Consider the following 26995-nt stretch of genomic DNA (forward strand, 5'->3'; position numbering starts at 1 on the left):
GGTGTTTGAATGTACAAGGTCACGCAAAAAACAAACAAACCGCCAATGGGGGGGGGGGAGGCCCAAAACGTCGCCTATGAATATTGGCAGTGCACGGTGAAGAGAGCAATTTTGTGGAGCGGAGGGTCCCCTTGGCCTTGCACACATTCAAGCCACAATCCTATACACGCTTAAGGGCCGGATTCAACACAGTAGGACTTACTTCTGGACACTGACCAGGGGCGCCGACTTATAAAAAATATTGGGGGGGCCCGCGAAAGCTCATGAATAATAAATAAGCTCATGAATATGCAGATAAAGTGGCGCCGCCTCCTCGTGAGCGAATAGGGGAGAGCGTGCTGCGCCTATTAATCAGCTCCGAAGGAAATTGGGTGGAGCTTTTGCTCGGGAGGGAGGGCAGGAGGCATGCAGCCCGACCCTGTGCATTTTGGGCTGGGGGAGGGGCAGCGGTGGCGCTCTGCTGGAGGGGCGCCCAAGATTATTGGGGGGCAGAGCCCCCCCAAACGAATTTTTGAGGGGGCTCGGGCCCCCTCAGGCCCCATGGAGTCGGCGCCTATGACACTGACAACTGGGAAACACTGGCCTGCGAGCACTCCAGTTGGAGAACAGCCTTTCCCAAAGGTGCCATGGGCTTTGAAGATGCTCGAACTCGGGACGCAAGGGAGAAACGTGCTGAGAGGAAGGCACGCTTGGCAAATCCACACCATGATCAACTCCCGCCCAGAAACCAATGTCCCCACTGTGGAAGGACATGTGGATCCAGAACTGGCCTCCACAGCCACTTACGGACTCACTGTTAAGACCGTGTTTATGGAAGACAAGCTACGAGAGAGAAGACTTACCGGTACTTCTGGGTGGGCAAATATAGGATTGTCTGAAAACCCTGAATTAAATTGTGACAGAGTGCACTTTGAATTAAATTGTGACAGACTGTGCTTTTTGCATTACTGTTTATGCCCCACTCTTTACATTACTTGCTTCTTTTACACCCATGTGTATAAAAGACGCCTGGATGGTTAAGTCCAGTCAAAGGCGACTGAGGTGTGGCACTCATCTCGCTTTTCAGGCCAAGGGAGCCGGTGTTTGTCCACAGACAGCTTTCTGGGTTGTGTGGCCAGCAGGACTAAACCGCTTCTGGCACAACAGGACACCGTGACGGAAACCAGAGCGCACGGAAACACTGTTTACCTTCTCGCCACAGCGGTACCTATTTATCTATTGCACTGGTATGCTTTCGAACTGCTAGGTTGGCAGGAGCAGGGACCGAGCAACGGGAGCTCACCCCCTCGTGCGGATTTGAACCACCGACCTTCTGATCAGCAAATCCAAGAGGCTCAGTGGTTTAGACCCCAGCGCCACCCGCGTCCCCCGTGTGTCATCATATAAATTTTATTGCATTAGCCGTGTGGCCATAGCATGATATACATTAAAATAACAACATAAAATGGGGGTGGGGAGGTAAAGGTAGATATCGTCCTGGGCAAATACTTAAAGAGAAGAAAAAAAACACACACACAAAAAAAAACTGCTGAGGCTGGAGGAGGACCGTTAAAGGGTCCTTCAGCTCCTCAGATTTGTCCTAACTCCATTGTCCTTGTACAATAAGGCTACTTGGAACTTCGTTCGATTGTGCGGCGTATCGACTGCAGCTGTCGAAGAAGAAGTTAGTGCCGCTTTCCTCTTCATCACACTAAGCAGGAAATTAGCTGTCATCTCGGTAATCCAACAATCAGAATCCTTCAAAAAAAGGGACACTATCCAAGGCTGGATTGGGAGATGAAGCTTGTTCACGAGAGGGGTTAAAAACCGAGATCTTTCATCTGTCCAATTAGGACAGAAGAGCATTACATGTTCCATAGTCTCCAGGGCCGTGTCATTACAGGTGCATGTTCTATTTGCGATGGGAACTCTGGAATAACGACCCGACAGAACTGCTGTAGGAAAACAGTTGAGACGGGCACAGGTAAAGGCCCTTCGCTTAGCCTCCGAAGAAATTTTGAAGCAATATAGAGGGATCCCTTCAGGGGGTGGAATAGCTAGGGCTAGGCCTGAACACGGCCCTCTTGCATAGGAAGCTGTATTAGAGAAGTCAAGTTGCTGTAGTTTCTTTTTAATTGGAGGTAGGGCCGCCGGGCTGATATACTCTGAGTTAAGAACAGTTTTACAATTCAAATTGAGAAGAGAGCGGAGTTTGAGGTTAATTGTAGTTTTCCAAGGGGAGTTATGAATATCTATGTCCCTGTGACAACTGTCCAGGGCTCTGCTCAGCATTATGAGGCAATAGTGCAGAGCTTTCCAAACTGCGTCCAGACACGTTAGTGTGTCGGTTGCAGTGTAGGTGTGTTGCATTAACGCTCCCTGTGCTCCTCCTGGGGTTGGAAAGAGGTTCGTTTAACCTCGTTTGCTAGCTGAATTCCTGTGTCACGAAATGATGCATGTCTAAAAAGCGTGCCACCAACATGAAAAGTTTGGAAAGCTCTGCAGTCGTTGCTGCTGCCTATTGAAAATGAGAGGGCAGAAGGCAGGGAGGTCAACAGCAGGGGGAGCCAGAGCCAACAACAGGCAGAACCAATCAATCCTCATTTTGTCCCCTATTCCCCTCCCTACAGGGCAACACTGAGACCACAGAGGAGGAAGTCTAGGAAACCACCTCCTAGACTAGTTGTAAGAAAGAAGGCAGGGAGGAGTTGGGCCAGTAAGGGCAGACTTGAGGTCCGTGGCGCAATGTCCATTCGCCCTAATGGGCCAACCTTCCGTGGCTGGGGGGCTCCCAGAGATAGCCAGCTTACTACATTTTGAAGTAAGTGAAACCATAAACATTGTCATCCGAAGAGCCCACCACCACTACCATAAGGCCAACAAGTCCACAGTCTAGATAGAACAGCCTTTCTCAATGTTGGGTCCCCATATATTGTTGGACTACAACCCCCGTCATCCCTGCCGCCTTTGGTCCTGCTAGCTAGGGATCAAGGGAGTTATAGTCCAATGCCTGGAGACCCAAGGTTGAGAAAGGCTGGTCTAGAATTTCCACTGTGTTGCCACTAGCATTCAAGGGGTGATTGGGGGTGGACAAGGAAGAAGGCAATGCCATTGAAGGACACCGTGATGGAGGTTGTGGGGAGGGGAGAGAGAAGTGCTTATGCTTGGAGCTATGGAGAATTGTTGAGGTGGGAAGGGAGGGGGCTGTGGTAGCTCAATGGCAGAGCATCTGCCTTTCATGTAGAAGATCTCAGGTTGAATCCCTGGCTTTTCAAGGAAGATACTAAGAAATACTCATCTCTCAGATCCTGGAGAGAGTCTAGTAGCGTAGACCAGTGTTCTTCAACCTCATGTCTCCAGATGTTGTAGGACTACAACTCCCATCACTCCCAAACGAGCCAGGAATGATGGGAGTTGGAGTCCAACCACATATGGAGACATGAGGCTGAAGAACACTGGTGTCAACAGTCCTGAGCTGGATGACAAGATGGGTTTGACTCAGTAGAAGGCAGCTTCCTAGGCTCATTTCCACATGCTGCTGCAGCAGCAGCAACAAGGTCAGACCTCTGCTCTGGTCAGACCTCACCTGGAGTACTGTGTCCAGTTCTGGGCACCACAGTTCAAGAAGGACACTGACAAACTGCAACGTGTCCAGAGGAGGGCAACCAAAATGGTCAAAGGCCTGGAAACGATGCCTTATGAGGAACGGCTAAGGGAGCTGGGCATGTTTAGCCTGGAGAAGAGGAGGTTAAGGGGTGATATGATAGCCATGTTCAAATATATAAAAGGATGTCACATAGAGGAGGGAGAAAGGTTGTTTTCTGCTGCTCCAGAGAAGCGGACACGGAGCAATGGATCCAAACTACAAGAAAGAAGATTCCACCTAAACATTAGGAAGAACTTCCTGACAGTAAGAGCTGTTTGACAGTGGAATTTGCTGCCAAGGAGTGTGGTGGAGTCTCCTTTTTTGGAGGTCTTTAAGCAGAGGCTTGACAACCATATGTCAAGAGTGCTCTGATGGTGTTTCCTGCTTGGCAGAGGGTTGGACTCGATGGCCCTTGTGGTCTCTTCCAACTCTATGATTCTATGATTCTATTCTAAGGAGGACTCTTGACTTTCCACCATGAGGAGTTTTGTGCATGTAACCGTTCGGTTTAAGAATTTTGGCCAATTTTGCAAAAAATGAAAGTATGGAACCAGAGTTACATATATTTACACCAATGCATCCTTTGCTACAATTCCATTAAATTTTATTTTGTTTAAACCAGTCATGATCTTTTCTGTATGTTTGCATTCTGTTCTTTGCTTGTTTCCTGCATGAATACACACAGTTCTGTCTTCTTCAGATTAGCAGGCCATTCATTGTGGTTGCGGTATTTTTTTAAAATTGCATTTTAATGAAAAATCAAGTTATACATGGGCCCCTATGAACACAGGCAAACAATAATTTTGCTGATGAGGTGTGTCAACATCAAAGGTGGCGTAGGAGGACCTTAAGACATCTCTGTGAGATCAAGCGGTACAGATCCCTCAAAATTCAAAAACCAACAAAGGTGTCTAGTGGAGGGGGTGGGTGATGAATGGGTGTGCACATGCTCACAAAATTCTTACAAGTGGGTGAGGGGGAAACAGCTTTGAATTTTGTAACATGAGGAAATGGATGGGCTGAAACATTCATCTAGATCAGTGTTTCCCAAACGTTTTTGGGCAACGGCACACCTGCTTACCGGAAAAAAATCTCGCGGCACACCACCATTAAAGCCCCGCCCCGTGACGTCAGCGCGCAGCGTCACGCGGGGGGGGGGGGGGACGCACAAAAGTGAACGTTTTTTCCCTTCCCCTTGCCGGGGTGGGAGGAGGCAGCAGAGCGAGGGACTGAGGGACGGCGGCAGCTGAGGCGGCGGCGGCTGTTGTGGTGGTGGCGGCGATAGCGGGCGGAGGAGGAGCCGTCGCCGGGAGTTGCTGCTGCTGCTGTTGCTGCTGCTGCCCGGACATGCCGGCCTCCTCCTCCTCCGCTGTCTCGCGCTCCTCCCTTTTGCGCGAGCTGCCCCGCCGCTCGGCACCACCACCGCGGAGCCGCCCCCGGCTCGACGCGGATCCTCGCCGCCGCCGCCGCCACCTCTCGCCGCCCGACTCGCCCGCCTCCCTCCCACGGCACACCAGCCGGTGTCTCACGGCACAGTAGTGTGCCGCGGCACACCGGTTGGGAAACACTGATCTAGATAAATAGATGGAACATCATGAAAAGGTTACTACTGCTTGTTCTTATTAGACAATCAATTTCACATTAAGAGGGTGGAATTGGCGCACCAACCAACTCAGGATGAGGTATGAAGTGTGCAAGACTCTCAATATTTCTGCTTAAAATCCTGCAAAACCATCAGGCACAGAAAGGACTGGGTGAACCCAGGTGATGTTTCTAAAGCAGAGAAACCTCCGTTTCCGAAGCACTCCAGTGGCAACTGTGCCTCCTTACTTTACAGAGGACAATCCTCTATTTGAAGGAGTCTTCTATATGAAGGTCTAGTCCAGGTCTGGCTCAGTGATAAAGAACAGTAAAAGGGAGCAAAGGCCTTGACGTTTCTCCACCAGCTAGATAACAGACTGAGCAGGTACACAGGTAACCTCGTCACAGTCTTTTCCTCTGCCGGGGAGGTGTATTGCAGTTCTATTTAAATGATAGTAATTACCGTATTTTTCGCTCTATAAGACGCACCAGACCACAAGACGCACCTAGTTTTTGGAGGAGGAAAACAAGAAAAAAAAATTTCTGAATCTCAGAAGCCAGAACGGCAAGAGGGATTGCTGCGTAGTGAAAGCAGCAATCCCTCTTGCTGTTCTGGCTTCTGGGATAGCTGCGCAGCCTGCATTCGCTCCATAAGACGCACACACATTCCCCCTTACTTTTTAGGAGGGAAAAAGTAAGTCTTATAGAGCAAAAAATACGGTATTTTCTAAATGTGCATCTATACATACAAATTGGCACATGCCGATCTAATGCAAATCTCTGCTGTCTCTTTTTGGGTGATGTATATGCGGCCACCCTAGGAATCATCCTCACAAGCGTCTCCTTCCTCTCTCTGCTGCAGTTCTGCAATACTGTGGTACCTCGCAAGACGAATGCCTCGCAAGACAAAAAAATTCGCTAGACGAAAGGGTTTTTTGTTTTTTGAGCTGCTTCGCAAGACGATTTTCCCTATGGGCTTGCTTCGCAAGATGGAAACGTCTTGCAAATTTGTTTCCTTTTTCTTAACACAGTTAAGAATACAAATACAGTTGCGACTTGACTTCGAGGAGCAACTCATAGAACACGGTGTGGTAGCCTTTTTGAGGTTTTTAAAGACTTTGGTGATTTTTGAAGCTTTTCTAAAACTTTCCCGACACCGTGCTTCGCAAGACGAAAAAAATCGCAAGACGACAAAACTCGCGGAACGAATTAATTTCGTCTTGCAGGGCACCACTGTATATATATATATATATATATATATATATATATATATATATATATATATATATCTGCAAGTTTGGAGCAGAAGGTCTCCTAACCTGTACCTGATGCTGATTGGCTTGCCCATCCATGATGTCACTCCGAAGCCGATTCCAATCCCCAGAGAAAAATCTGCTCTTCTAAAACCATGGCAGCAAAAGTCACAAATGCATAAATGGAAATGTGGAGAAATTAAGGTGAGCAGCTTGTCTGAGATGCGTGTGGCCAATATCCAGGCATACACACCTGTCATTTCCATTGTGAAGCCAGGAGGAAGCCAGGCTCGCCCCATGGCAGAGGAGGGACGCACCTTTTGTCTTACGTTACCCCGGTCTTCACCCTGTAGAACTGGTTTGCCAAGGTGGATTAAGAGGAGACGTATCCAGAGTTAAACCATGACCATTTGCTCTTGTGAGACAGGCTTCAAGAGCCTCATCCATCCGAGACGAAGGGCAGCCAGACTAGGCATGATGTTGACTTCATCAATACAATTAATGTGCATGTGTTTGGTTACATAAGCAGATCTGGGACTCGTGAGGGTGGGGAGAATTAAATTCTCTCTCCCAGCTAAATTTGCCCCTCCAAAGGATCCACTTGCATTCCAAGGGATGCAAATAGCAGCTTTGGAGAGTTTTTTGTGTTCGATTTGGCAGGGAGTGAAATAGTTGAACTATTGTGTGGTCCCGGGGTGTTTAGAGGCCGGGGCTGTTGAAGTTCAGTACCTCATTGTGACAGCCCCTAGATAGCCACACCCCCAAGGAGTTGCTGTTGTTTTAAGCAGGTGTCAATCTATTACATAAGCTGCTCTCAACTTCTGACTCCCTCTGTGCTCTAGTGAAACTTGAAAGCCTCGTTATCACCTCATTCACTTTCCAGAGCAAGGAGAGCCTGTCAGTTACCCTGCCTCTCCTGTAAATGAGGTCATCGCTCCCACTCCGAGAAAAATCCCAGAGCTGTACTCCCTTGTCCGTGAGACCCCTGCTTGCTTACATAACAGAAAAACCCATGCACTTTAATTTAATTCATGCCTAGTCTGCCCCTAAGATTCCTTTGTGAGCATGTCCTATTTCTAAACCATCCTGGCGGAGAGAGCAGCAGGATCAGACCAAGTCTGCACTAGGTATTGAGCCAAGGATGCTGAAGGCATTTGTCAGCTGCTGCCCTCCTTTCTGGGGCATATTCCAGCATAGGCAGGAGAAAACTGGCAAGCGGAGATGCCTGATGCTTGGGCCAGCTGTATTTATCCGTGAGGATATGGTAGAGGTCGTAGGGAGACAGCCAGGACATCCTCAGGAGAGCACCTGCCAAAAGAGAGAGGAAAAAAGTAGCCGCAGTCATGTTCTGGAAGCCTGTTGGATTCCTCCTGCGGACAAGGACAGAGTGTGGCGTTTGCCTCCTAGGATGGGTCATAAGGAAAGGGTTAAATGAGTGAGATGTGATTGGCCAGTGGGAATGCAAGGGAGGAGTAAAAGTTAGAGTGGGAGGTTTTGAAAGTCAGTTGAGGTTTGGGAGTTGAAGAAGGAAGAGGGAGGAATAGGCAGTGGGTTGGTAGAGTTGTATTGTGAGAGAAATTGTCAGGTGGAGTCAGATAGATAGTTGGGAATAATCAGTCTGAAGTTGTTAGGAACTAAGATTTAAGAAACTGACAAGAAAAATTAACTGAAACCATAAGCTTGTTCCTGCATTTAAAAATAAACTTGATTATTTGTTAATGTTAACAACTGTCTGGACTCCGTATGTACCCGAGAGAAACGGGTTGGTGGCAGCGAAGAGGCAATCACAGTGGTGGCACAGGGTCAATAGACCGTCAAACGTCCGGGGGCCCTGTGTGATCGCCACAAAGGGACACTGACTTGGGCCAATGTGGGAGCCATGAAGTCATGGCAAAGGCTTGTAGCGCCACCTGGTGCCTCGCTGACCTCGGTGACCTGCATGTCCGTGCCTTGCAGTGTATTAAGTGCATAACCTTATATGGCGATGGGTGGGTTAAAGCCATGACCGGATGTAGGTAACGTGAGACATTGGCAAACGGCCATGCGACAGGAGAGAAAAAAGGATAATAAAAGATACCGGAGAGGGGAGAAGTTCGAAAGGAGCTGCTCATACCATCCTGAAAATACTGCTGGCTCTCTGTTTCTTTATTTTATGCTAAACTGCTCCATTTGTGACGGCTGGCTTCCGTCAGGCCAAGATTATGGGTGCCCATGACGTCATGTTGCATCAGTGGTGCAGCGCCGCTTCTGAGGCCTCGCAAAAAACCGGAAGTTGCATTGGACTCCTGCGTTGTGGGTGCCCTGGAGCTGGCACCTGTGGATGAGGCTCTTGCATTTTTCCTTTACAAACTTATCTTTGGCAATTGCACCAGGCAAGTGCAGAATTTCACACCAGACTTGGGCCCGGCTGTGCAAAGGCAATCCTCTGCATTTGCACTGCTTCCTATGCAACAGCGTAGGGCCAAATTCAGAAGCGAAAAGTCCCTTCATGACAGCCACAGCCACTTCCCCTCACAGCCACAACCCCTTCTAAAATGATACAACCTTCCAGGATAATAGGTAAAGGTAAAGGTACCCCTGCCCGTACGGGCCAGTCGTGACCGACTCTGGGGTTGCGCGCTCATCTCGCTTAAGAGGCCGGGGGCCAGCGCTGTCTGGAGACACTTCCGGGTCATGTGGCCAGCGTGACGAAGCTGCTCTGGCGAGCCAGCACCAGCACAGCACACAGAAACGCCGTTTACCTTCCCGCTATAAAGCGGTACCTATTTATCTACTTGCACTTAAGGGTGCTTTCAAACTGCTAGGTGGGCAGGAGCAGGGACCGAGCAACGGGAGCTCACCCCACCATGGGGATTCGAACCACCGACCATACGATCGGCAAGTCCTAGGCGCTGAGGTTTTACCCACAGCGCCCCCCGCGTCCCTCCAGGATAATACAATCATCTTAAAATTAGGCACGCATTGCAAACTTCACGGCAGATCGCTATGTGTTGCCTTTCAGCTAGATCTACTATTTTCTGTGTATAATAATGATAATAACAATTAAATAATTTTACCATTTCTACCCTACCCATCGGGCTGGGTTTCCCCAGCCACTCTGGGTGGCTTTCAACAGAACATTACAAGCAGAACAAACATTAAAAGCTTCCCTAAACAGGGCTGCCTTCAGATGTCTTCTAAAAGTCAGATAGTTGTTTATTTCCCTGACATCTGGTGGGAGGGCGTTCCACAGGGCAGGCGCCACTACCGAGAAGGCCATCTGCCTGGTTCCCTGTAGCTTTACTTCTCGCAGTGAGGGAACCACCAGAAGGGCCTCATAGCTGGACCTCAGGGTCCAGGCCAAACGATGGGGGTGGAGACGCTCCTTCAGGTATACTGAGCTGAGGCTGTTTAAAGCTTTAGAGGTCGGCACCAACACTTTGCCCGTCCATGGGCAAATGATATGGAGTGCTGCAGTATCTTCTTTAGGAGTTACTTAGGTTGTTTTTTTACTTGGAAGTTCCACTGTACTTAACATTAACTTTCACACTTTTTCACTTGAAAATTGAAGCACCTTGTGTTTTGAGTGCTTCTAAATTCCTAGCTTTGGAGGATAAATAACTACTCCTTCGAGACTTTGCGCCTGCCCATTAGGGGAAATAGGAAGCCTCGAACATATATTTTTTATATGTCCTTTTTATGCTGAGATGCGTAGAGACACCATCGATCCTTTGCTGAAGAGGCTCACCGATCTTTCAGACAAGTCTAAACTTAATTCTCTCCTTTTCGGGGGGCCACCAGGTGGCGCATTGGAAGATGGCCGACAATAACATCTCTCCGACCCACACGAGGTAATAAAGAGGCTGCTATGGGAAGTATGCAGCCTTCCTACCCTCCCAAGGATATGGGGGGGGGGGACAGCCTTGCCAGCGACGTCCACAATGCACCCCCGGATTCGAAAGAAGGGGGTGTAGGACATTTGGCATCAGCCCTCGGTGGGTTCGGCGCTTCCTGACGCTATCTCCAATCAGCGCCCTGGTTCATCTCCAACTCCCGCAGTCTCACCTTGCCTGTTGAAGAATGTTGTCGCCCGCTTCCAGAACAAAGCAACTTTAGGTGGGATTCTGCCCAGGAGCTCGATGATTCGAACCACGTGATCTGAAATGGGGGGGAAGCAAAGTTAGATGCTTTACTGTACAGTTTCTCCTAGCAAATGGAGTTTAAGAAGACAGGCTGGACTCTGACCTACCATCATCTCTGGAAAAATACTGCCCAGCCTGGGGATCAAAGAGACGGTCTCCGGTGGCCAGTTCAAAAGCCTGCAGGATGACACACACACACACAACCCGAATAAGTCCACTTCGAGCCAATTCGTATAGTCAGTACAGTGGTACCTCGGGTTAAGTACTTAATTCATTCCGGAGGTCTGTTCTTAATCTGAAACTGTTCTTAACCTGAAGCACCACTTTAGCTAATGGGGCCTCCTGCTGCTGCCGGAGCACGATTTCTGTTCTCATCCTGAAGCAAAGTTCTTATGACTTCAGTACATAACAATTCCTTACCAGGCACGCTGTGCTCCAGATATCCGCTGGGGTGCCGTAATCTAATCCGAGGAGGACCTCCAGGGCTCTGTAGGGCTGGGTCTGGATCTTCTTGGAGAAGGGCTTGTACTGGAACAGAAGGGACAATGGGCTGAGTGAGAGTAGATGGCCCAAATGTACTTTTGGGTAGGCAGGCAGCGTAAAACAGCGGCAGATCCCTAAGGGAATAACACTGGGCAGGATTATTTTATTTGTTTATTCATTTCATAAGATTTAAACACTGCTTGATAGCAAAAAAAGAAAAACAAAACCACCCTTGATTTACAAACAGATAAAACCGTAAGACCAGGAAAGGATTGCAATGTGTTAAAAGACACAAGAGGTTAAAAGACTAAAGCAGATTAAAATTCACACCAGCTTTTCTAAGCACCAAAAGAAGAACGTTTTTAGCAGGTGCCGGAAATAATCCAGCGAAGGTGCCTGCTTGATTATCAACAGGCAGGGAGTTCCAAAGGGCCACTCTAAGCTAATGGGTTCTTACAAATGTGGGGTGGGTATTCTGTGGGAGCTGCGGCAGTGCCATTTCCGCCAATCGAAGCAGTCAAGCGGGCGCATAAGGAATGCCTGCAAGCATGGCCATGGGAGAGTCAAAGGGGCTCATAGAATCTTCCCTGCGAGGCTTTGAAAAACTGAAGTGTCGGGGCCTTTTTGGTTTAAGAGAATTTTTATTATATATAAATATAAATATATTACATATAAATATATTATATATAAATATAAATAATATATATAAATAAAATATTTATATATAAATATAAGTAAAAATAAAAATTTATTATTATCAGCCTGACTCCCTCCTTTGGCAATCTTCACAGAACTCTAGCCCAATGGTTACCATTAATTTGATTTGAATTATTTTTATAATGAACTGATTTTAGAATGTTGTATTATTTTATTGTTGTTAGCCGCCCTGAGCCCGGCTTCGGCTGGGGAGGGCGGGATATAAATAAATTATTATTATTATTATTATTATTATTATTATTATTATTATTATTATTATTATTATTGATGCAGATCTGGGAGTAAGCCCCACTGCAATCAATAGGACATGGTTAGGTTTGTACTGTTCAGAGGAGATATACCTCCAAATATAGCAGCTGGTGGGGGGGGGGGCAACAACAGGTGGAGAGGTCTTTTGCCTTAGAATCAGTGCTTTTTTTCTTAAAAAAATATTTAGGGGTACTCTCATTTTCCTACTCATGTTGAAATACAGTGGTACCTCGGATTAAGAACTTGATTCGTTCTGGAGGTCCGTTCTAAACCTGAAACTGTTCTTAACCTGAGGTAACACTTTAGCTAATGGGGCCTCCCGCTGCCGCCTCGTGATTTCTGTTCTCATCCTGAAGCAAAGTTCTTAACCTGAGGTACTATTTCTGGGTTAGCGGAGTCTGTAACCTGAAGCGTATGTAACCTGAAGTGTCTAACTCGAGGTACCACTGTACTGTCTCTCAATGAGGCCAAACTTAGATTCACAAAATGTTTAGGGGGTATGTGTAACCCCCCCCCGCATCCCCCCCAAAAAGCACTGCTTAGAATCATAATAATAGAATTGTGGGGTTGGAAGGGAACATGGGGGTCATCTCGTCCAACCCCCTGTGATGTAGGAATCTTTGGCCCCATGTGGGACTCAAACCCACAGCCCTGAGATTAAGAGTTTTATGCTCTATTGACTGAGCTATGGCGCTGCCTTCCTGCTTGACTTGGTGGCATCTGATAGTCCACTGGGCGAAAGGGAATGGTGGACTAGAGGGGTATTTAGACAGAGCCAGCAGGGCTTTTATTACATATTCACACCTGTCCCTATATTCACTGCTGCCTTTCCCCCAGCTTAAAAGACCAGGGGAAAACCACCCACAGCACAGCCTAGGGCAGAAAGCTCTTGTGTTTTGTTCTTGTGGCTTGTGGCAAGGGGACAGGTACCTCTGCCAAATTTTAGTTTCTCATTTTTCAAATTGTAATTGGATTTTTTAAATTGAAGATTGAATAAAAATGTATTATTTTTTTCCAGCTTCCATAGTAGTTTGCGATTTTTTTTTTAAAGGAAGCTCCTCATTAAAAAGTCCTCAGCATTTTTATACGCATTTCTCCTACACACACATTCATGTGAAGTTATTCCCCAATATACATTATTTTTTTTGCAAGCAATTTCCTGAAATACAATGCAGTTTTGTACATTATTGTCTCTATGAACTTTTATGCACGCTTGACACTAATATATGCATTTTTTTTGGGCGGGGGTACACATGACTTGGCTGGAAAACTGCACAAGATTCGGAGAAGCGCTTCAGTTTGAGCGTTGTTGCGGAACGTGCAAATTGGGTGTGTTCACCTTTAAGTGTGAACTGACGGATTTCCCCTCCATCTCTACTACCTGTGGCAGTCTTGTCAAAAAGATTAACTAGCCAGTCATGGGGTGATGCCCTCCCTGGTGAACTTCAAGGGAGAGCAATGTACTAACAAGCAACGATGGCAGAAAAGGGATGGGTGGGTGTGCTGTCATAGACTCACCGTCCAGCATGCGCTTCCCAGGTCCGCAATTTTCACTCCCAATTTCATGAGGTTGCAGCAATCCAGAACAGCAGCCACGTCCTCCTCTGGACGGAACAAACACAAGGAAACAAGCTCTGGAGGCGATAGGTTATATATCCCTTGTTGCACCTGTATTTCACACCAGCCCTGATCCAACAGCAGCAGTGTGAGATCTCATCCCGACGGAAACCAATTCCGAAAGAAGACTGTATATGTATCTTGCAAGCTTCAGCCCGGCAGGAGTCTGCTGCAAATTATAGCACAGCAGACCCTCCAAGTGTCCCTATTTTCCAGAGACAGTCTCAGATTTACAGAAGCTGTCCTGGTTTCTGATTTGATCCCAGAAAGTCTTGCTTTTCCTTAGGACGTCCCTGTTTTCATCAGAGAAACGTTGGAGGGTATGGAGTCATGTGACCCCTGAGCCAAGGAGATAAGTAACTATACAACCTTTAGAAGGCAGCCCTGTATAGGGAAGATTTTTTAAAAATGTTTAATGTTTTGCTATGTTTTTGTATAGGTTGGAAGCTGCCCAGAGTGGCTGAAACAACACAATCAGGTGGACAGGGTATAAGTAATAAAATTATTATTATTATTATTATTATTATTATTATTATTATTATTATTATTATTATTGAATAGGATGTCCCTAGTTTCATTAGAGAAATGCTGGAGGGTATGGCATAGGCATTGCCACCCTCTCCCAATTAACCTCCGTCTCCTGAGTTGGCAACCCTAGGTCCTGCCCACCGCCAGCGTGTGGCTCCAGAAGTTATCCCACAAGTGGCTGCAGCCCTTGATCTAAGAAAAATTGTTCCCCACCCCTGGCCTGAAGTGCCCAAAGAGGGATTCCTCCGAGTTCCTGGGTGGACGTGCTCTCCCCTTCCAAACAAACTCTGCGGCCTTTTCTCCTGCACGGCGTACCTGGCCTCTTGGGCTCGGCTCCTGCGCCGTGTTCCTGGAAAGCCACCTGGTGGAGAAGTGCCTGCAGGCTCCCTTCCGCCACGCAGAGCAGGATGTTCTCCGGTTTGATGTCTGCATGGATGATGCGACACTCCTTGTGCAAGAAATGCAAGCCCTGGAGAACCTGCCGCAAAGCAGAGGCAATCAGTGGCCCAAAGCTGCTCAATGTGTACTGTGCTTGATATTTTTGCGGTATTGAAGAGCATAAAGGAGAAAGTCCAGAGTTGGGCTCAGAGGCATGGGGGTATGGAGATTGAAGACCCCTATCTATTTCTGCAGCAGGGTCCCTGTCTCCAGCACCCTAGAGCCGTCCGATCTGACTCGGGCTGATCAGAGTCAAAGGGAAGGTGAGTCAGCCAAGGAGGATCGGCTTCTGGGGTCACTCTGGAGAAGGCATGTGGAAAGAACATGGATTGGAGTTGCTTTGTATGCTCCAAAACTGGACCATAAAGAAGGCTGGTTGCCGAAGAATTGATGCTTTTGAATTCTGGTGCTGGAGGAGACTCTTGAGAGTCCCATGGACTGCAAGAAGATCAAACCTATCCACTCTTAAGGAAATCAGCCATGAGTGCTCACTGGAAGGACAGATTGTGAAGCTGAGGCTCCAATACTTTGGCCACCTCATGAGAAGAGAAGACTCCCTGGAAAAGAGCCTGATGTTGGGAAAGTTGGAGGGCACAAGGAGAAGGGGACGACAGAGGACAAGATGGTTGGACAGTGTTCTCGAAGCTACCAGCATGAGTTTGACCAAACTGCGGGAGGCAGTGGAAGACAGGAGTGCCTGGCGTGCTCTGGTCCATGGGGTCACGAAGAGTTGGACACGACTAAACGACAACAAACAACTACAAGGAACACAAGGGGCTTCTGTTTCAAGGGAATGCTGTGCAAACTCCGTAATGTACAAAACGCGAGTCACTCCGAAAGAGTATCTCCAAATCAGTTGCCATGTATGTGCACAGAAAATAAACAGAAGTAGCTAAAAGGCAACACCTTGAGATTTGCATTGGTCGCTGCAATGCATCCGTGAGTATTATTATTGTATAATTAAAAGATTACATCCGTACCTCTGGTTGCAAACGGGATCCATTCCAGAGCCCGGTTCGCAACATGAGCAGAACGCAATCCGCATCTGTGCGTCTGACGGGTTGCGATTCACCACTTCTGCGCATGCGCGCGACATCATTTTGAGCATCCGTGCATGCGCAAGCAGCGAAACCCAGAAGTAACCCTTTCTGGTACTTCTGGGTCGCCGCGGGACGCAACCTGAAAAGACTTAACCTGAAGCAAACGTAACAAGAGGTATGACTGTATTGTATCATCTTAGAAGGGTGTGTGGCTGTGGCTGTCATGAAGAGGCCCTGCACTTCTGAATTTGCCACTACAGTACAGGTAGGTCTTAGCCTTAAGAAAAATCTGTCATGGACTGGATGTGCTCACACCTCAGGAAGGAAAAGGAGGGTATAGCATTGACCGCCTGTGATTGGCAGGAAGTACAGTGGTGCCTCGCAAGACGAAAATAATCCGTTCTGTGATTCTCTTCGTCTAGCGGTTTTCTTGTCTTGCGAAGCAAGCCCATTGACGGATTAGCGGATTAGCGCTATTAGCTGCTTTTATTGGCTTATCTGCTGATCAGATCAGCTGATAAGCGGCTTAGCGGCTTAGAAAAAGGGGGGGGGAAACCCCGCAGGAACTCGCAAGACATTGTCGTCTTGCGAAGCAAGCCCATAGGAAATTCGTTTTGCAAAGCACCTCCAAAACGGAAAACCCTTTCGTCTAGCGGGTTTTCCGTCTTGAGAGGCATTTGTCTTGCGGGGCACCACTGTATGGGAGACCTCCGGATTGGCCTTGTGAAGTCTCTTATTCCGGAAGAAAATTCTGCACATGCGCAGAAACACTTAGGTGCCAGGGTTGCTTACCAATGTTGCACATGACCCGGGAGGGGGATGTGCCAGGGCCTCTTCTGCAGGCCTCCAGGGTTTTATGCAAAGGGAGAAATTTGCCCAGCATCCGTGGAGGCTGCTCCATGGGGACATTGGGGTCACAGTCCCACCTGTGTCATCCTTCCCTCCGCGCTGCCTGTCACCTTCCTCATTTTCAGTGTTGCCCTTGTATGACTTAGCAGGGAGGATAGCAGTTCGAAAGCACGCCAAAAAGTGCAAGTAGATAAATAGGTACCACTCCAACGGGAAGGTAAATGGCATTTCCGTGCACTGCTCTGGTTTTAGTGTTCCGTTGCGCCACAAGTGGCTTAGGCATGCTGGCCACATGACCTGGAAAAACTGTCTGCGGACAAACACTGGCTCCCTCAGCCTGTAAAGCGAGATGAGCACCACAAACCCAGAGTCGTCCGCAACTGGACTTAACTATCAGGGGTCCTTTACCTTTACCTTTTTATGACTGGAGCTGTTGTTGGCTGTGGCGCCACCTGCTGTCAGGCTCCCTGCCTTCCGCCCTACCAATCCCAATGAGAACCAGCCGACGCTGCCCATACATCTGAATGGGAAGATGCATGGATTTATATTGAGCATGCGTGGATTTTGGTGAGGCCAGGGCCACAAAGAGTTCCCCACCCAGTGCATCCTTTGCTGCTACTGTCACCTGAAAAACATCCCCACAGCAACTGCCTTGGTGCATCTTGGCAAGCCCTGATTCTGCCTGGCTCAGCTCTCCATGTAACCCTGTACTTACTTACCTGTTGCGTGACTTTCTTCACAAAGGGTAACGGGAGGCCCTGGACTCCTTGGCTGCTCAGCAGAGACTGCAGAGAAGGCCCCAGCAGCTCAAACACTAAGCACACATGTGGGAGGAGATATTGTCAGGGATCCAGTAACTGGGAAACTGCTGGAATTCGGTTCACTCCATTGGCAGCTCCCCAAAGTCTCATGCAGAGGGAGTGGAGGATGTGAGAAATAGCTTCCTGAGAACTGTGTCCCACAAGGACAGTTAACTGGGAGAGATCATCAGGGGGATTGGGCTGGGTGTTCACCAGTGTGCAGATGATACCCAGCTCTACCTCTCCTTTAAATCAGAATCAGTGAAGGCGGTGAAGGTCCTGTGTGAGTGTCTGGAGGCAGTTAGAAGATGGATGGCAGACTGAGGTTGAATCCTGACAAAACAGAAGAACTGTTTTGGGGTGGACAGAGGGCAGGCAGGTGTGGGGGACTCCCTGGTCCTGAATGGGGTAACTGTGCCCCTGAAGGACCAGGTGTGCAGCCTGGGAGTCATTTTGGACTCAGCTGTCCATGGAGGCACAGGTCAATTCTATGTCCAGGGCAGCTGTCTACCAGCTCCATCTGGTACGCAGGCTAAGACCCTACCTGCCCGCAGACTGTCTCGCCAGAGTGGTGCATGCTCTAGTTATCTCCCACTTGGACTACTGCAATGCGCTCTGCATGGGGCTACCTTCGAAGCTGACTCGGAAACTACAACTAATTCAGAAGCAGCTGCCAGGAACAATATAAGACTAGTCCTAAAAGATCTTCATTGGCTCCCAGTATGTTTCTGAGCACAAATCAAAGTGTTGGTGCTGACCTAGAGCCCTAAACACTTTCGGCTCAGTATACCAGAAGGAGCGTCTCCACCCCCATCCTTCGGCCTGGACACTGAGGTCCAGCTTTGAGGGCCTTCTGGCGGTTCCCTCAATGTGAGAAATGAGGTTACAGGGAACCAGGCAGAGGGTCTTCTTGGTAGTGGCACCCACCCTGTGGAACGCCCTCCCAGCAGATTTCAAGGAAATAAACAACTACCTGACTTTTAGAAGACAACTGAAGGCAGCTCTGTATAGGGAATTTTTTCATGTTTGATGTTTCACTGTGCTTAATGTTTTTAATTTGGTGGAAGCCACCCAGAGTGTCTGAGGCAACCCAGTCAGATGGGCACCATATACAGTAAAGTAAAATACAGTCAAACCTCGGTTGTTGAACGTAATCTATTCCAGAAGGCTTTTCGGCTTCCGAAATGTTTGACAACCGAGGCACGGCTTCCTATTGGCTGCAGGAGCTTCCTGTACTAAAGCGGAAGCTACGTCGGACGTTTGGCTTCCTAAAAATGTTTGAAAACCGGAACACTTACTTCTGGGTTTTCGGCGTTTGGGAGCCAAAACGTTCCAAAACAGAGGCGTTTGGGAACCGAGGTTTGACTGTAATGATGATGATGATGATGATAGCGAATTCCGTTAAGGACAGCTGGGTGTGTCAGGACAGCAGCTTAGTACAATATCAGTGGAAATGTCCAACTTTGTTTAATAGCAATGCCCTGCCCAGTTTTTTGTGCCCTTGTGGTGCATTATCTACCAACCAAAGGATATGGAAGCCATTGTCTCCAATCATTTTGAAATCGTCCAGGAAGTGGATGACACGGTCGCTGCCTTGGTCTTTCCTCCTCTTGCTGTTCACCTGCAGAAATATAAATAAATCAATAAACGTGCACAAATTACTTTTATGAGGCCTTTGACAGTCTCCGGATGGCTTTCGATTAGAGGAGGTACCAACTGTGTTTGAAATGGGCCATTAACGTAGGAATGGCATCATTAGTAGTACTAGTATTAATTATACACCTTTCATCTTGAGCTCCCAGGGCTGGTTACCATGATTGAAAACACAGTATTAAAAACAGTTTAATACAGCTGGCAATATTTTTTTAGGTGTGCCCTAAAAATATGCATCTCAAGGGTCATAACCTTCAGGGGCTTTCGAATAAAAGAGGTGATTTGCAGTGGAGGCTGGTCCAGGAGGGCGAACAGGGCACCAAGCTGAGTCCTCTTCCAGCCTCTACCTACCAGCCTTCTTAGTTTATCAGTCCAGAGGGTGGTACCAGCTAACGGCTTCCCTCTCTCTCGTCTCAGCGTTGCCCCTTGTAGCACTCAGCAGGGGAGAGGATGAAACACAGTTGGTTCGGGTTGGCTCTGTCTGCCGTTGGCTCTGTCGCCACCTACTGTTGGCCTCCTGCCTTACACCCCAATGGGCCACCAGTCCCCCAACTGGCGGTTTGTTACCTACGCAGCGAAGGAGCATGACTTCATCCAAGGCTGCCTCAGCAAAATCTTCCCCGCCCTTGGGCACTTTGACAGCCACACACCTCTTCTTCCTGAAAGAAGATGCATAGATTGAGAGCGAGAACAAATCTCTGGGCTCCGAACTGTTTTGCAGCCCTCTTCCAGCTGTTTCAAAGATGGGTTCAAACCTCTCCACCTGGTTGGCAGAAGATCATTGACCAGGTACTCCTTTCCCAACCCCCCACGATATAGCGGCCTACTTTGCAAGGTTGTTGTGAGGAGTAAATGACAGGAGGGGCCTTGTGTTTACTGCCCTGAGATCCTTTCAGGAAAGGCCGGGTGAAAACACAGCCCTTCCTCAGCCAACAGAATGTGTTCCTACCACATGACTGGCTTCTGCAGTTAGGAGCAGGCCGTTTTTGTTTACTCACCCCAAGTCTTGGCAAAGCCAGACTGTCGAGAAGTAGCCGCACCCGAGATTCTGCGCTACGTGGTACCTTCCATTGAACACCTCTCCTTTCCTCACGGGATAGTAACCTTCTGCATAAAGGGAGGGAGGATGAACAGGCGTTAATGAAAGACACCAAGAGACTTAGGCTTTGCAGGTCACACCAATAGTATAAATCTTCCAAGGCTGAACAGTGGAAGGTGTGAAGCCTCTGATGGTAAGTATTTGAGAGATTCCCTGCAATTCTGTTCATAGAGGCATAGCGGACTATGCAATCTGGCGAAAACATCCCTATCTTATATATTACACCTATATTCTCCCATTCCAGTAAGCAGGGTATGATTTATGGAAAGACAAAGAAACAGCTATTTCTGTATCCCCCCCCAAAGAAAAATAGAGAAAATAGGGTGCCGATAGAGCAGCAGCCCAGATATGCATGGCGCCAAAGGAAAATTACTTTTCTGGCAACAGATTAGTTTTTAATTAATAGTTCAACTTGGGGTGGGGAAAATTCAAGAAGAATACTTGCAACAGCTGTTTGGTAATGCTGGCTCCTTTGCTGGTGGAAAAGCTGGTTTTTATAATATTGTGACCAGCTTCTTTTCTCCCTGCTAGGAGCAATAGCCATAGCGGTCAACCTACCCTTTTTTGCGGGAAGTTCCCTTATTCCAGCGCCGTTTCACACTGCTTCCCACTGCTATCCCAGATTGTTAGATATCCCATAGACTGTCCCCGGGACAGGTGAGGCTGCTGATCCCTTATTTTTGAGGCTGCCAATCCCTTATTTTCAAATCTGAAAGTTGACAGCTATGGCAATAGCTGGTGTGCAGTCATGTGTCTGGGACTGATAGGAGCTGTGGGGAAGGCCAATTTGGACATTGTGGAGTGGCTCACCTGTGACCCTCTTGTTATTGCTGGACTTCCTCTCCCGTCAGCCACAGCCAGCCCGGCCAGTGCCAAGGGATAATGGGGTTGGAGTTGAACAACATCTGGGAGGGCCACAGGATAGCTACCCCCAAAGGAGACCAACCTGCATTCTTCAGCTACAATTCACAGGGGGGTGGACTGGATGACCATTGGGGTCCCTTCCACGCAGTCTGTGTTCCCTGACTTTTTGGGATCCATTTGCCCATCTGACTAGCAGCCAGAAATCTTCCTTCATCTATAAAGCTTTCTGGATAACCTTTTGCTGGATGCTGTTTCTTGAGGGTGGGGACCACAGCCTCCTTTGAGGGTTGCTAAATGTCACAAAGAAATTAAATGAGGCAGCTTGGTGCAAGACGCGTGCCTGCCACCCAACTCACCTGCGCAGGAGGCCAAGGCCTCCTCCTGCCACTCACACCCATCCATAGCAGGTGTGCAGCTCTCTCAAGGATGCTCAGAATTCTCCGGGGTTGAGGAGGCTTCACATCTAAGGGCAGAAACATTTTTATTCCGGAGTCAACTGTTACTCCTCAAGCTGCAAGCTAACTGAACAGAACTCTGCCTTAAGCCATCACTGCAAAGACCACTTTTGTCAGGTGATAATTCAGAGGAATTCTGCAGTTCCACAGCACAGAGAGGGGGAATCTGCAGAAGTCGTAGGACTCCGATGCCCAACAAGGCCAATGATCAGGGATGATGGGAATTGGCGCTCAATAACATCTGGAGGACCACAGATTCCCTGTCCCTGCTTTAAAGATCTGGACCAATTGCATGAGGAAAACCTGAAGTCAATAGATGTGTTGTCCTGAGAAATGCACGTGCCAGTTTTGATCTGTTTAGGAGAGGCCTGAAAGAACCCACACAATTAACTTGGTCTGTGTTGTTGCTGCAGCTCATCTGATTAAACAGTGCATTTGGGGAAGAGAGCCAGTGTGGTGTAGTGGTTAGGAGCAATGGACTCGTAATCTGGTGAACCAGGTTCGCTTCCCCGCTCCTCCACATGCAGCTGCTGGGTGACCTTGGGCTAGTCACACTTCTCTGAGGTTTCTCAGCCTCACTCAGCTCACAGAGTGTTTGTTGTGGGGCAGGAAGGGAAAAGGAGATTGTTAGCCGCTTGGAGACTCCTTAGGTAAAGGTAAAGGGACCCCTGACCATCAGGTCCAGTCGTGGCGGACTCTGGGGTTGCGGCGCTCATCTCGCTTTATTGGCCGAGGGAGCCGGCGTACAGCTTCCAGGTCATGTGGCCAGCATGACTAAGCCGCTTCTGGTGAACCAGAGCAGTGCACGGAAATGCCGTTTACCTTCCCGCCGGAGTGGTACCTATTTATCTACTTGCACTTTGACGTGCTTTCGAACTGCTGGGTTGGCAGGAGCAGGGACCGAGCAACGGGAGCTCACCCTGTCGCGGGGATTCGAACTGTCGACCTTCTGATCGGCAAGTCCTGGGCTCTGTGGTTTAACCCACAGCGCCACCCGCGTCCCTTTTCTCTTGTTAATTATGCTGTTTTAAATGTGCATTCTATATTTGACTTCACTTAGCATTTTTTGGGGGGGGGGAATGTTTAATATTTTGGGGGGTTAACTTTATGTTAAATATGTATTCTGTAGTTGACCTTCTTTGTAATGTTTTATTTTGAAATCTTGAAGATGATATTTTAGTTTTCTGTTAATTATGTTGCTTTGACTGTATACACTATATTTGACTTTCTTCAGAAATGTTTGATTCTGGATTGTTTTATTGATGTTTTAATATGCGGTAGACTGCTTCGAGTTTTTTCTTAAAAATATAAAGCGGTACAGAAATGAAATGAAATAAATAAATAAATAATAGCTGGTGCTTAAGTTAAAAATAACAGAAAATGGAATACAAGGTTAATTATAGGGAATGGAATGCGAATTAGAAATAACTGGGAAAACAATGCAGCAACAAGAGGAGATTATGGGCACATTGAGAACGGATTGCGGGAAGCCGATTTTTGGAAAAATGGTATTAAATTTCTTTCAATTTGCGGTTGATTCATTAACATTTGGAAAAATCAATAAAAACGATTTGGCAGAAACAACACAAGCCTACTGGGTAATCGTAGGGGACGCAGGTGGCGCTGTGGGTTAAACCACAGAGCCTAGGACTTGCCGATTAGAAGGTCGGTGGTTCGAATCCCCGCAACAGGGTGAGCTCCCGTTGCTCGGTCCCTGCTCCTGCCAACCTAGCAGTTCGAAAGCACGTCAAAGTGCAAGTAGATAAATAGGTACTGCTCTGGCAGGAAGGTAAACGGCGTTTCCGTGCGCTGCTCTGGTTTGCCAGAAGCGGCTTAGTCATGCTGGCCACATGACCCGGAAGCTGTACGCCGGCTCCCTCAGGCAATAAAGCAAGATGAGCGCTGCAACCCCAGTCGGTCACGACTGGACCTAATGGTCAGGGGTCCCTTTACCTTTACCTTATTGGGTAATCGTAATAGAAATACTGGTTGTATTGGACAAGAGGAGGATGAATATTTGGTTGGCTCTGAGCAGGAGCTTGCTGGTTCAGAACCTGGAAGTGGAAGGAAGGCAGGAGATGGGAGTACCTGTCGCCTTATATCATTGGCCCATCTAGCCCAGAGCTGCTACCTACACTGACTGGCAGTTGCTCTCCGCAGTCCCTGACTACTGAGCCTCATCCTTCCCTCTCTCTTCCCCAGCTGTTACGACTTCCCAATCCTCCTGGGCTCCTGCCTCCTTGAATTCTGAGAGTTGGCATGGCAGGAGAATTCCTAGCATTTCTGATAGGGTCATGGCGGAGATTATTTCAGGGGGGCTTGGCAGCTATGCCCCTTCTGCTTTCTGCACTCCACTGAGCTGGACCAAGGCCAGACTGAGCGCTCAGCTTCCTGGCTGCCCTTCCTTGGATTTTCAGATGGGATTAGTGAGGATTGGAAGGAAAGGCCCAGAGAGGCTTCCCTGCTGAAAGGCTAGCCTGGCCTTCTGCTGGGAGGTCTCAGATCACCTTCCCCAGGCGAGCAGAAAGGAGAGGCTGTTCTCGCACGTTCACAGTTTCGCACGTTGACGTTGCACAGTTCAAATGGTTCAAGAGCCTTTGGGAGGATGAAGCCTTGCGCGTCCGTCATGTAGAAAACCCTTTTTAGCAGTTGCAGTGTTAGCACAGATCTGGTCCAAGGTGAATGTTAGAATTATTCCAGTTCAGCCTGTCTGGTAGCACAGCAATCAAATCAACCTCGTGTTCATAACCGACACCACCGGTCAGCTTTCTTCCTCCTCTCCTCCCCTTTCCCGCTTTACTTACAATCTAGCTTGATGAAGAGCTCTGCAGAACTAAAAAGCTTGCCCATTAATAGTCATGTGGGCATTTCCCCCCCAGCAAAAAACCAACCTGTTGGAAGTGTTGACCCTTCCAACACTGCTTGTTTGTGGATGCTCCTTTCTTTCAAGACAGGTACAGTGGTAAAGGTAAAGGTAAAGGGACCCCTGACCATTAGGTCCAGTCATGGCCGACTCTGGGGTTGTGGCACTCATCTCACTTTATTGGCCGAGGGAGCCGGCGTCCAGCTTCCAGGTCATGTGGCCAGCATGACTAAGCCGCTTCTGGCGAACCAGAGCAGCGCACGGAAACACTGTTTACCTTCCCGCCGGAGTGGTATCTATTTATCTATTTGCACTTTGATGTGATTTCAAACTGCTAGGTTGGCAGGAGCTGAGACCGAGCAATGGGAGCTCACCCCGTTGTGGGGATTCGAACTGCCGACCTTTTGATCGGCAAGTCCTAGGCTCTGTGGTTTAACCCACAGCGCCACCCGTGTCCCTAGTACAGTGGTACCTTGGGTTAAGTACTTAATTCGTTCCAGAGGTCTGTTCTTAACCTGAAACTGTTCTTAACCTGAGGTACCACTTTAGCTAATGGAGCCTCCCACTGCTGCCGCACCGCCGGAGCACGATTTCTGTTCTCATCCTGAAGCAAAGTTCTTAACCCGAGGTACTGTTTCTGGGTTAGCGGAGTCTGTAACCTGAAGCGTCTGTAACCCGAGGTACCAGTGTATTCAAACATCAGGAAGAACTTTCTGACAGTAAGAGCTGTTCGACAGTGGGAGGTCTGTGGACTCTCCTTCCTTGGAGGTTTTTAAGCAGCGGTTGGATGGCCATCATGGAGGCTTTAGGTGAGATTCCTGCATCCCCGGGGGTTGGACTAGATGACTCTCAGGGTCCCTTCCAACTCTACAATTCAATCTAAAAGTTTCATTGGCTAGCGATATAAGTCTGGAGATCAAGAGCAGTGCCCAAGCTGGGAGTTTCTGAACACACTCACAGGACTTCCTCCCCCTACTTTCTGTGCCCTTTGTAAAATTACAGAGCCAAACAACAGTGACTTGTGTATATAATCCCTACCTAAAAATGCATGAAACTTACCTTCGTTGTGGTTCAGGACTTAAGCAGCCCAAATCGTTCCGGACTCGCCCGGGGAAAGGCAGCTTGCAGGCTTCTGAGCTCTGGGAAGACTCGACCAACCAGCTCCCACTGCTTCCCTTTTTAGTCCCTGTTGCTGGAAAGGAGGCGGGGGGAGGGGGGCGTCCCAAGTCCCCCAGCATAGTTGTGGTGAGGATAGAGGGTCGGGATTGGATCACACTGAAGTCTGTGGAAACACACGGTGCTTCGAAACAGTTCACGGGCCCCGAGACAGCTGGGAGGGTCTCATTTTACCATCCCTTTTCAACCCTACACCTGTTGGAATAGCTTCCTGCTATGCTCTCTAATACTTTCCTGGCTCCATCTCTGCCCAGCAAAACCCGGAATCTCCAGGGTGTATATTTATAGATCAGCAGTGACCGATTGCCGAGATGGAAACGCAAACTTTTGCATTGTGCAAAATGCAGACCTATACCTAGAAGAGCAGTGCTTTTCATTTCCAGATTACAGTGGTACCTCGAGCTAAGAACTTAATTCGTTCTGGAGGTCTGTTCTTAACCTGAAACTGTTCTTAACCTGAAGCACCACTTTAGCTAATGGGGCCTCCTGCCGGAGCACGATTTCTATTCTCATCCTGAAGCAAAGTTCTTAACCCGAGGTACTATTTCTGGGTTAGCGGAGTCTGTAACCTGAAGCGTCTGTAAGCTGAAGCGTATGTAACCCAAGATACCACTGTATATGAATGAAATTATAGATTACCATTACATGCTACCTTGTTTATTTATAAGAGTATTCATATAGCGCTGTCACACACAAAAAAAAGGCTTACAGCAACAGAAACCATATAATAAAAAAACATTTAATAACAGAAATCAGCTGTTATGGAAAGATGTGTTCTTAATTGCCTGCCTAGACCTGGCAGAATAGAAATGTTTCCAGGAGGCACTTAGAAGTTAGCACAGAAGGAGCCTGCTGAATCTCAATTGGCAGGGTGTTCCACAGGACTGGGCCAATGCCACGAAAGTCTCAGTTTCTTGTTGTTGTTAAATGAGCCTCGCCAACTCGGGGAATGAAAAACAAGGCTCCTGCGGACGATCTCAGCAATTCAGCCAAGATCAACCTTGGGAGTAAGCCCTCATGAACTCAGAAGAACTTGCGCCTGAATTCCTAGGCTTACCAGTGCCATGATACTTGCGCTGTCACCAACACGGCCTAGTCACTTGCCGTTGCTTTTATGCAATTTGCCAGTGTCCTTTTTGCATTTTGTTTCCCTCCAGCCTCACTTTACTCCAGCCCATTCCCAAGCTATGTGTATACATGCCTGCTGCATCTGATGATCACACAATACATTTGCCAGTGCAGTGTAGTGGTTAAGAGCAGCAAATTCGTAATCTGGTGAACCGGGTTCGCGTCTCCGCTCCTCCACATGCAGCTGCTGGGTGACCTTGGGCCAGTCACACTTCTCTGAAGTCTCTCAGCCCCACTCACCTCACAGAGTGTTTCTTGTGGGGGAGGGAGGGAAAGGAGAATGTTAGCCGGACTTCCGGTCGGTGCCAGCGCTTAATGGCGGTCCTAGCCCTGAGCTCCGGGGAAGGACTGCTTCGCAAGTTCGGGTCTTACCTGCTACGGCAAGCGGGGGACCCTTAAAATCCCAGGCGCTGAAGCCTGAGAACAAGGAGACTCGGTGGGCACCTTTGCGCCCCC

The 26995-nt window shown here is 48.3% G+C and overlaps 1 protein-coding gene and 1 long non-coding RNA gene across 3 annotated transcripts; one reads left to right on the forward strand and one right to left on the reverse strand.

Annotated features, from left to right (window-relative positions):
- Positions 1–3320: 3320 nt before the first annotated feature.
- On the forward strand, positions 3321–4243 carry LOC310699315. Its single transcript, XR_014522033.1, has 2 exons — positions 3321–3536; positions 4082–4243. It is a non-coding gene; the product is annotated as an uncharacterized lncRNA (long non-coding RNA).
- Positions 4244–6290: 2047 nt separating this feature from the next.
- On the reverse strand, positions 6291–25765 carry LOC310701753 (SRSF protein kinase 3-like). 2 transcript variants are annotated; one of them, XM_083493082.1, is made up of 12 exons: positions 25295–25765; positions 21274–21380; positions 19953–20061; positions 19526–19613; positions 18833–18922; positions 17221–17325; positions 14490–14643; positions 13548–13633; positions 11001–11108; positions 10688–10757; positions 10504–10596; positions 6291–7767 (listed from the first exon to the last, which is right to left on the reverse strand). In XM_083493082.1, exons 2-12 carry the CDS (start codon positions 21317–21319, stop codon positions 7583–7585), a joined length of 1134 nt encoding a protein of 377 aa, XP_083349208.1. In that variant the 5' UTR covers positions 21320–21380; positions 25295–25765; the 3' UTR covers positions 6291–7582. The 2 variants fall into 2 exon arrangements, with proteins under 2 accessions (XP_083349208.1, XP_083349207.1); XM_083493081.1 differs by having other exon boundaries at positions 6292–7767; positions 14490–14652.
- Positions 25766–26995: the final 1230 nt, after the last annotated feature.

This window comes from Podarcis liolepis (genome assembly GCF_965112155.1).
Source record: "Podarcis liolepis genome assembly, chromosome: 2".
Classification (NCBI taxonomy): domain Eukaryota; kingdom Metazoa; phylum Chordata; class Lepidosauria; order Squamata; family Lacertidae; genus Podarcis; species Podarcis liolepis.